At 48.9% G+C, this 10,424-nt stretch overlaps 1 protein-coding gene and 1 long non-coding RNA gene across 2 annotated transcripts in view; one reads left to right on the forward strand and one right to left on the reverse strand.

The window, feature by feature from the left end:
* Positions 1-1,431: 1,431 nt before the first annotated feature.
* LOC107184780 lies at positions 1,432-6,491 on the forward strand. Its single transcript, XR_001515686.1, has 3 exons — positions 1,432-3,099; positions 5,321-6,272; positions 6,454-6,491. It is a non-coding gene; the product is annotated as an uncharacterized LOC107184780 (long non-coding RNA).
* Positions 6,492-6,547: 56 nt separating this feature from the next.
* Positions 6,548-10,424, reverse strand: part of LOC102751288 (homeobox protein NOBOX) — a 12,704-nt gene continuing 8,827 nt past the window's right edge. The window contains exons 4-9 of the mRNA XM_015570976.1: positions 9,993-10,318; positions 9,816-9,937; positions 9,484-9,569; positions 9,051-9,282; positions 8,492-8,796; positions 6,548-7,834 (exon numbers count right to left, since the gene is read on the reverse strand). Of these exons, the coding sequence (XP_015426462.1) occupies positions 7,533-7,834; positions 8,492-8,796; positions 9,051-9,282; positions 9,484-9,569; positions 9,816-9,937; positions 9,993-10,318 (1,373 nt within the window). The 3' untranslated portion in view covers positions 6,548-7,532. The remainder of the gene's footprint in view (positions 7,835-8,491; positions 8,797-9,050; positions 9,283-9,483; positions 9,570-9,815; positions 9,938-9,992; positions 10,319-10,424) is intronic.

Below are 10,424 nucleotides of genomic sequence, written 5' to 3' on the forward strand. Positions count from 1 at the left end.
CAGGCACATGCCCTTGACCGGAATCGAACTTGGGACCTTTCAGTCCACAGGCCGACGCTCTATCCACTGAGCCAAACCGGTTTTGGCTACTAAACTTTCTATACTTTGGGTTTCACAAAATCAGGTTCAGGTCCACTCATTATCCATTTCTTCTGAAAATTTTCAGAACTGGCTCAATTTATTTTTTTAATTCTAATTGGCATCATTGTCTTAGAAACACCGCAATTTCTTATGATTGTGTAAACAACCATAAACCAACATTTTTTGGACAGAACTACATTTGAGACATATACAAATATGCAAGGTTTCATTGTTTTTTTTAAACAAAGCCATGCACAGGGCAGTGTCTTCAGCAGATATTAACATCAGTCCTCTCTATAGCCCCTTTGCTGAACTGTGACATGCTTGGAGTATAAGCCGTATAGCTATCTGTGAGCCATTTCCTTCCTGCACTGGGCCACACTGCACCTCCATCATCTCTTTTGCCTCCTCACGAGCCAGATTTTTACTGAGCACGACTTGCTCTGTTGTGGTTATTTATAATGATTTTAATAAGATCAGCCTACATGTTAATATTGGGAAGGCTTACAAATTGAGATGTACTTATTTCCCTTAATTTAATTTTCTGTCTCCTTAAACAACTTCTATATCCATGATACAAAAAAAAAAGAATGGATTTTGGTTGTATGATGACCAATTTTTTTTTTTAATTGGCCTTTGGGATAGAAGTTGTTTAAAAGTCTTTGAAAATCTAAAGGAATTCCATTCACTGGGCCCCTTCTTTCACACACATATTTATCCCCCTCACATAAACCTGATTTCCTTCTGTGGCTCTATCCAGAAATAGTGTGTGTGTTTTTAAGTGTTTAGTGGTGCTGCCCTTATCATAACCTCTTCTCAGAAATGAGACCAAATTAGGAATCCAGGATTTGGTAGAGTGGCCCTTTATAGACACTGCTCCTCACCCACCGCCTAAGACAGGTCCTGGAGCCTTGTGTGTGTTTGTGGTTTTCAGTCCTGCAGATAAATATCTTGGTGAGGGTTTGGCTCCATCGCTAATGCAATTCAGTGACTGGGGAGCCACAATTGCTGTAAACATGACTCAAGAGCTGCCTGTTTAATGTAATCGTCTGACTCTGAAATCAGGTGTGCAGAGGGGCCAAAGGTTACAAGTAAATGAGCTAAAGAGAAATGGATGCCAAACTCAGATCTGGTTCAAACGCACTGAGAACAGTCTTTATACTTAAATAGTTTCGACCGACTTCTTCCCACCCACCCACTTTAAATTACAGTTATGGAGTAGAACTTTCTCTAGCCTCCTCCTTGGAAGAGATTCAGGCAAAGCATCCATTCAGAGTTCCCAGGAACAGCAGAAAACGAGGCCTCGGTCACCAGGAAGACAGACGCAGGGCGTGCGGGTGAGTGGGCGTGTTGTTTACTCTTTCTGGGTGGCTGGTGAACGGGCATGTGTGGAGGAAAGCAGCTGGGTTGGTGTGTGCTGTAAACGTTTTCTGAGCTGGTGAGGGAGTGACTACTGATCCCTGCTGCTTAGTGAGTGAGTCACGGGCCTGAGGGCAGAGCCTGCTACAGGGCGGGGCCCAGTCTGGCCCACAAAGTCCTTCAGGAGCACCAATGAACAGATAAATATTTTCCTGGCAGTTATCTGAGCATTTCAGAGAAGCAATTACCTCTGAACAATGCAAATGGAAATTCAGGGGAGTGGGAGTCAGATCAGATTATGGCACTGCATGAGATGGACCACAGACTGAGGGGTTCCTGGACGCCAGGAAGTTCAGACTCTTCGGGAAAGGGTGGCTGAGGGTGAGGGACCATGGGTACCATGGTAGAGTCCACAAGTCCAGCAAGAAAGACTTCCGCCCGAGTAGCAGTCTCAGGGAGAAAAGGGAAATGCAGAAGGCAAAGAAAGGTTAGAGCCTTCAATGGGACTCACGCAGCCAGTTCTGGTGTTTTCTTATTGAGATCAGCTTGTGGTGAGGATGAGCAACTCATCCCCTGTTGGAGGTGACAGTGGAATCTGGAGAAAGGAGATGGTTTGCCTAAAGTCACACAGCCTGTTAGTTATAAACTACAGGTTACAGCAGCCTGATGTTCACATCTAGGGTTTAAGGGGATGATCTGCTGAGTTTGTTGAAGGTGACTTGCCATAAATTGTAAAGATTGAGTCAACACAATGTGGATAGGCAGATTATTTCTGAGAGCATGGGAGGAGCAGGTGGCAAGACTTGTGGAATTGTTAATAAGCAGGTTTTGGTGATAGAATTGAGCTGGGCCAGGCAACCAACTGGAAATAAAGATAGGGTGTGGTTTGGCCTCAAAGAACTCGGGAGCGTATATGCATGCACACGTGTGTGCACATGTGTGAGTGTGTGTGAAGAGGTGGCTGTTTAGCTTTTAGGGTGGGGAGGATTAGAGCATCTCTACTAGAAGACTGGGCTTCCTCCTTGAAATACAGCAATACAGGCATTAACAAATAAAAGTGGAGAAAAGGGGAAAGAGGAATTTTCTAGTTGAAAACCAAGGAAAATGAGTGTGTATAATTTTTTAAAACTTTGACCATAGTCCTTTAAATTGCTTTGGGGACAATTTTTAGTGCCCTGCATATGAAAATGTACTCGATTTCACCAATTCAAATAATTATTATAGGAAGTAACAGAAAAGCCTAACCAAAATGAATAGGTAAGAAGGTATAATGAAGGTATAATGAAGAAGTGGACAAAATGGAATGCTTAGAAAGAGTAAAGGCTTATTGTTGCTGATAGCTCAGAAGGGACCCCATATTCCCAACAGGCTGCTGGGATATGATGGGGTGAGGGTGCCAGTCTAGGGAGGACACATGGCATAGAATTCGGTGGAAGGGGCCACATGAGCAGCAACAGGGTGAAAGTGAACTGGGAAGGACCCAGGAATCTCCAGGGGTGGACACTCCATTCCCAGATAATGAAAACCTATGGCAGGAGGAATATACCTGAGGCAAGTAGACCAGAGTGATGAGACGAAGAAGCAGATAAAGTGGGAAAGTTACAAACGCAGGCACCAAATGCTGAGGCAGAAACCAACACTTCTAGACTTCCATTGCTTGTAAGTCATACTCCCAGATGCCTGGGCTCTGAAACAAGGAGTCAGTTTGACATTCTCTCCTCTCCACCCACACAATCAGGTTCTGCTGATTTTTTCGTAGTTCACCGAGATTGCTTCCCTCTGTTTCCCTTCCACTATTCTAGTCTCAATAGCTCACACCTGGGCACTGGAGACTTCCCCAAGGGCATGCCTTCTCCCATCCTTTCACCTGCCGTCTTTCTGTAGGAGTGCTATCAGCTTTGACTGTCTCCTCTTTACCCCTATCACAGTGGTTCTCAACCTTGGCTGCACATTAGAATCACCTGGGAATCTTTTTAAAATCCTGATTTCTGGGCCTCATCCTCCAGAAATTCTGTTTCTTTGTTACTAATGCTGTGGCCCCACCCCATAACAAAGAAACAGAATTTCTGGAGGATGAGGCCAGGTGAGACTGGTTACAGCTGTACCCCATCTAGCCATCCAGCCCCCTCCATCTGCCTCTTTCTTGTTGCTCCTACGTCCACTTCACTTCCCTCTTGGCCTGTTCTTTCTATACATTCCAATCCCTTTCCAGCCCTCCTGTTCACTGCTCTCTTCGCCCTCTCCTGTCTCACACAATGTTCCTGTTTCTTTTAAATCAAACTAAACAGTGCCGTGTTATTTATTTTATTTCCCACTTTTAAATGTTATACATTTTTATTGATTTCAGAGAGGAAGGGAGAGGGAGATAGAAACATCAATGATGAGAGGGGATCATTGACCGGTTACCTCCTGCATAACCCCTACTGGGGATCACGCCCCCAACCCTGGCATGTCCCGGGTTACCTCCTGCATAACCCCACTGGGGATCACGCCCCCAACCCTGGCATGTCCCCTGACCGGGAATTAAAATGTGACCTCCTGGGTAATAGGTCAGGGTTCAACCACTGAGCCACACTGGCTGAGTGTGTTATTTAAACACAGACCTAGGTTCTATGGAGGATTCTAAATCTAATCTAGATTGCACCTATTGTTTTACTACACTCAGCCCCACCTTCTGACTTCTTTGTCATCTCCCTCTAAAACTATCAAAATATACTGCTTGAAGTTGGCACCTTCTGACCAATACTTATTTCTTTTGCAACTTTGGGCAAATACTTAAACCTCACTGAGTCACATGAATACTACCTTATAAGACAAAATTTTTAAAAAAAGTCATATAGATTTGTTATGAAATGACCTATTAGAGAGCTACATACACAATAAATTATAAATAAATTACCATCATAATTAATATTTTGTCTGAGGACCAATTTCTGGGAAAAGTATTTCAGTTCCTCATGGTCTTGTAAACATACAAACACACAGAATTGGCTGTCATAAGTACACATTGCACCTATTAAGGCTTGTCCAGTTTCTTAAGTGATATATTCAGGAAGCAAGACTTCTCTGTCTGCATTTGGTGATGCGGAAAATAAACTCAAAAGACTTTTATCTGACAGCCCTTCCAGCTCTTCATCTGCACCCCAGTCTTTCCTCATCAGTCTCAGCAGGCCCTTTTCTCCCACCCCATTCCCCTCGTCTTATTTGGTGTTTCTACGAGTCTCTTCCAAGACAACTTTTCTTTATCCCAGGTGCTTTGTCTGAGCAATCTGGTGTGGTCTCTTGACCTTACTTAGCATTTTCTACGCTGAAGAGGCCCCACAGACCTACTTCCATGTTGTTCTCACTAGATGTGTCCACACAGATAACTACAGGAACTTCCGCTCAACATACAGAGTGGTCTACCTTCCCCAAATCGGCTCCATCCCATTATTTCCTTTCTCAATTAACAGCATTTCTTAGTTACCAAAGTGTCCATCTTCTTTCCTTTCTCTTCAATCCCTTTCAATGGACTTTCATCCTATTAACTGAGCCTGACTCTTTAAGTATTTCTCCAATCTGCCCTATTCTCTCTCCATCATCTCTCAGACTCAAACCGTAGCCCTGTCTTGTTTCCCAGCTTCCTCTAAGCCTCTGGTCATATTTTCCATCTGTCTGTCTAAAACAAATTTAAACAAGATATGCCCACACCTTAAACCTGCCAGTGCTTCTCAGATCTTCTACTACAGCCTTCCCACTGGCCTTATCTACACAAATCCAACCACTCCGAACCCCTCCTTAATCATCTTTCCAATTTCAGTGGCCTCACACTCACTGTGCCTTCTGCCTGAAGTATCCTTTCTTTCCTGCTCTGCTTATCTTAATTCGGTTCTTCCTGTAGGAGTGATGCCTCAGACTCCAGCATTCTCAGTTCCAGCAGACATGGCTGCCCACCTTTGGGACCTTGGTCACATTTGGTTCTTGGGGCTGCCCCTGCACAGCTCTGCCCTCCTGCCATCTAACTGGGCACTTGTGGCCAGACTTCTGGACAAGACTGTCGGTTCCCTGCAAGCCAGAAAGAGCTTTCACTTATCTGTGTTCGCCTGGGACTGTAGATCCTGTAGATCCCACTGAATGCCGAAACATGCAGCTGCCTTTATTTCTGAGGACTTGGTGATGAAACACGAATGAGAGGGTATTTTTGAAAGAACAGCTTGCACCAAACCACAATATAAAAACCATAAATCTCTCTCTGAACTAAAATAACACCACTTCTGGGTGAATGAAAATGATGTACTTCCCGGAAATCAGACTTATTCTTAATTCATAAAGACCGTTTAGGACTTGGAGTGGAATCAATAGAAGTCAAATTGTATTCTGCTTCCTGTTTTTCTGTGCTCCATTTATGCAAATGAGTTAAAATAGGTGTTTAAAAATAACTTCTAATGGGCTATCTCAGTAATATGTAGCTAACAGGAATAGAAAATAGAATAGGAATCCAATAGATTTTAGAGCATTTTTTTAGACACATGTGGAGCCTGGATGGAGGGTTATAATGGCAGGAGGGAGGGGCGTCTCCTATGAATTGGGTTCACACCAGGATCCAGCTGCTCAGGAGCCTGAACTGCAAAAAGCTGAGCCGAGACACAGAGGCCGACTCCTGGACAACCTCTGTTTGGATCAAGATGTTAGCATGGATGTAGAGTCCTTAGCAAAGTGCTACAACCAGCATTGCCAGATTTAGCATACATAAAAATACAGGACACTCCACTATTGTAGGAAGCATGCTTATACTAAAAAAGGATTTGTTTAGCTGCAGCTCAAATGTAACTGGACATCATACATTTTATCTGGTAAGCTACAATCCAAATGACTTTAATATCTTTGAGTCTGATGTTAGTGGCTCGAGGGCTTTTGGAAGAATTAGCATGGGCTTTCTTACTGCAAACTAGTGATTTTCGACCTGTGTGCTGCAAGAATTTTTAAAGCATGCAATACCTGACTAGTCTGGGGCACTGACCTCTTTTCCCTTAGATTGTCAAATAAAGAAATGACAACAGCCAACACAATAGCTGTCCAGTATGAAAGAATCAAAATTAAACATATTTTTTGTCAGATTGGTAAATAATATGTTTTTTTACTGTACCGCAGAATCTTAGTCATTAGTTTACATGCGCCATGAGATGAAAAAGGTTGAAAATCGCTGCTGTAAACCACCAGTTTAAGGCCACAGAGAAACTGGTGGTGGATTGCCATCTGGTGGAAACATTGTGACAGTGAAAACTTAAATTAGATGTGGGAGACATTTTTTCCTGGAGTCTGCAAGGAAGGATTCTGCTCTGGTCAATGGCAGAGCCCTGAGCTTGCACTGTTGAGAGGATGATGACATCAAGAGGATGTGTATTTTCCAATAATCAGCATTAGAGGTCCAGAAGCCCCCCAATGCAGTGGGCACTGTGGGACTATCCGATGTGGCGTACTAACTATATATAAGAGCATCTTCTTCTTAGCGCCCCTCTCCCGCCAAAAAAATAAATGCTTTGGAGAGACTGACCCTAAAATATGCTTGGGCTTCTTCTGTAACCCTGTCCCTCCAGAGTCCAAATTCCAGAGAGCATGGTTTAATAGCAGGAGTGAAGACAAGGCCCCAAATGCCCAGTTTCTCCTCCAGCAGGAGAGACAGGCCAGGGAGAATGCCAGCTGCACTTGATCACGCCTAGTGGCGACCTCACCTGGGACTAGAGCTCAGTGTGTGAGTGGGGAGACAGTAATTAGAGAGAGAAACCAACAGCACACTCGTTTACTGCTTACAGTGAACACTCTGGCTCATGTATCTGGCCAGGAAAGGAAACAACACAAGCTGATACAGAGTTCCTAAGTGGTACCGGCCATCACCTTCAGGGCCGACACCGTACAGAAGTGTGGAGAGTCAGGTAGAGCCAGCCCCTCCCTCCCTCACACCAGCGCCCAGCAAGATGAGCTCACACAGGAGCATGTCCAACTTGCACCCCAGTCAACACAGCTCCCAGTCTTTCCTAATGCTTCTGCTGCCATCTCCCTGATGGCGCCCCAACCCCTCCACCCAGCAGCCTGTCTGACATGTGGCCCCAGGACTAGGGGCCGTGGCTGTTTCTGTCCTCCTCTTGGGCCTCCTCGGGTGCCAAATGCTGCTCCACAGTGGCCGTGGGCTGCTCACTGGGGGCCTTGCTGGGTAAGGGCCCAGCTCCTGGCCTGGCCCCATCAGGCAGCCGGCTGGGCCCTGGAGAAGGCTGTCTGCTCACAGGGTGAGCATAGGGAGCCGGAAACAGATCGGAAAAGTAGCCGTCCCCTCCTGAGGGGTGCCCCAGAGCTTGGGGACAGAAGGGACCAGGGAAGGGCAGTTCTGGCCAGCAAGGGTCATTCCAGGGCACTGTGCCTGTGGGGTCAAAGAACATAGGAGGAATTAGACAGGACTGAGGCACCGGCCACAGTTCAGCACGTGCTGTGAACATCCACCTCCTCCGACACACAGGCTAGGACCCCACGCAAGTCTAGGGGGCAGACTGGCACCAGGAGGTCCCCTGAGGACCAGGCATGCTCCAGACTCGGGCCTGGACACAGTGCACTGTGCCAGCAAGGAAACCCAAACCCACTGGCCACTCCTCCCCTTCTCCTGGAATTTAGTCATCAGATGGCTGCTTCCAGGTTCTCAGAGGCCCAGCGGCCCGTCAGAACACTCGTATTAGCCGCCAGCTACTCTGCGCCAGGCACGGCCCTCATGTTATTCCTCCTCTTCACCAGGTGCCTCATGATATGGGAATCATATTCCCATTTCAGAGCCCAGGAACCTGAGGCCCAGGAGAGTTGGAAACTGCTGAGCTGGACTTCAAATTTTGGTTTTCCTAACTCCGAAGCTCCCTGGCTGACTCTCTGCTCGGCAGCCTCTGAGAAACTTGAGGAAAAAGACCCCCGTGGCAAGAAAAAGGCTTCCCTCGCACCACGCCCCTGTCCCAGCCTCCCCGGTAATGAGGCCTCTGTCCCTTCTCACCTTCCTCAGTCACCAAGGGAACCTTCCCTTCTAGCCCAAACTCACCCATGCTCCCAGCAGGCGGCTGCAGCAGGCCCTGCCCTGATGGGGGCGCTGGGAAGTAGCCCTGCGAGGGCCCCCCATTGGGGCTGTAAGGCGGCGGGAAGAAAGGGTCTTCTGGCAGCGGGGGCGTCAGGGAGCTGGGCGTGGAGAAGGGGAAGGAGTGCAGATAGGAAAACTGGGGCTGAGGCTGTTGGAAAAGCTGGGGCTGTGGAGCCTGGGAGACCTGGAACAGCCCCGGCTGGTTGCTCAGCTGGTAATCCTGGGGTTCCAGCTCTTCCAGGTATGAGCAGGTAGGGGGCGGGGTGACACTGTGGGGACAGGGAAGCATTTGTGAGGGTCGAGGGGCCTCCTCATTCTGACCACACAGTAGGCCAGTGCCTTCTCCTCACCCCTCTCCCCACCTCCAGGCCCCACCTGCCGCCACCTCCTCTTCCTCTGCCTGCTCCCAGTTCACATTTACTGCTCCTTGCTCCTCTCGGCTAACCCTTTGCCATTCCAAGCCCCTCTCTGCTCTGAAACCCTTCCCAAGATAACTCAATGGCCACCCCCACTGGTTCCATACCTTGTCCCCCAGGACCCACAGGAGCCATCTCTGTGGCTGCTGTCACTGCCAAGTGTGTCCATCAGCAGAGGCATCAGTTGGGGGGTGTGGGCAGAGCCGAGGGGGAAGGGAAGGTTGGCCCTTTGGACAGGCGGGGGGCTGAAGAGTGGTGGGGTCACTGCCACCCTCTGAGCACCTTCGCTCTGTTGGTTTGGGGCCAGAGTCTGGTCAGATGTCAGAAGCATGGGGGGCTCTAGGAGCAGAAGACACGAGGGTTGTGAAGGTAAGAGAATGTGGAGGCAGACTTGGGGTTGCTGGAAGGTAGACATGCAGGACAGCAGGGGGCTTCGGGCCACTCCCATGCCTACCAAGAAAGCCACTCTGTCTTCACTGTCTTCCTGTCATCTCTCCCTCCCCCCCCCACCAGATAATCCTCAGAAGGGGGTCAACTCACCTGGCAGTGTGTCTAGAGGGGTCTCCTGAGGGAAGGCACCAGGCTCTGGGTCCATGGGCACAGCAGGTGGCAGCTCAGCAGCAGAGCTGGAGGCAGACAGAGTGAAGGCTGTACTTTGAATGGTCCCTGGACATAGATTGGGGCCTCGGTGCCAGGAAAGGGACAGCCCCTGCCTCCCTCCAAGGCACTGGCCACTGGCCCATCCCATGCAGCCAAAGCCCCTAAATGTTAGCCAGCAGTTCCAGCCTCAACGCCCAGACTTTGAGACCCAGGTCCCAGCTTGGATCCCGCTTCCCACTTCCGGGGATGACCCAGCAGGAGGAGGAACTCACCTGTCCTGGCCGCTGGCAGGGGCTGGACCTGCAGGACTGTCCTTGTCCTTCTTCCCATTCAGTTTCTCCACTTTTCGCCACTTTGCCCGGCGATTCTGGAACCACACCTGCAGGGAGAGACACTAGGAGAGCTTGAGGAAGGGGCAGGAGCTCACTCTCCCGTGAGGAGCTGCCTCACCGCTGCGCTGCAGATGCTGCCTCTGAGGCTGGTGTCATAGAAGGTCCCTCTAGCAGCCTTTCCCCTTCTCGCTTTCTAGGCTGCAGCGATGTGGACATGCAAGAACACAGCCCTAAGAGCTGTAACCTCGGCCCGAGCCAGAGGTGCTGCGCACCTGCCTGCTGTCCAGAGGCCCAGCGTGGATTCTCCTCCACCCGCCCCTGCCCAGCCCCCTTTACCATGATGCGCTGGGGGGTGACCCCCACTGTCTGGGCAATCTCCCGGCGTTTGTCACCGTCAGGGTAGTGGTCTGCTTGGAATATCCTTTCCAGCTCCTCCAGCTGGTCTGGAAGAAGGAGAAGCTCCCATGAATACCAACCCCGGGATGTGGCAGGAGAGGAGAAGGACGCCTGCCAGATGGGACCACCGGCCCAGCCCAGGGCTCCCCAGTC

The sequence above is a fragment of the Myotis davidii genome, unplaced genomic scaffold (genome assembly GCF_000327345.1).
Source record: "Myotis davidii unplaced genomic scaffold, ASM32734v1 scaffold1488, whole genome shotgun sequence".
NCBI lineage: Eukaryota > Metazoa > Chordata > Mammalia > Chiroptera > Vespertilionidae > Myotis > Myotis davidii.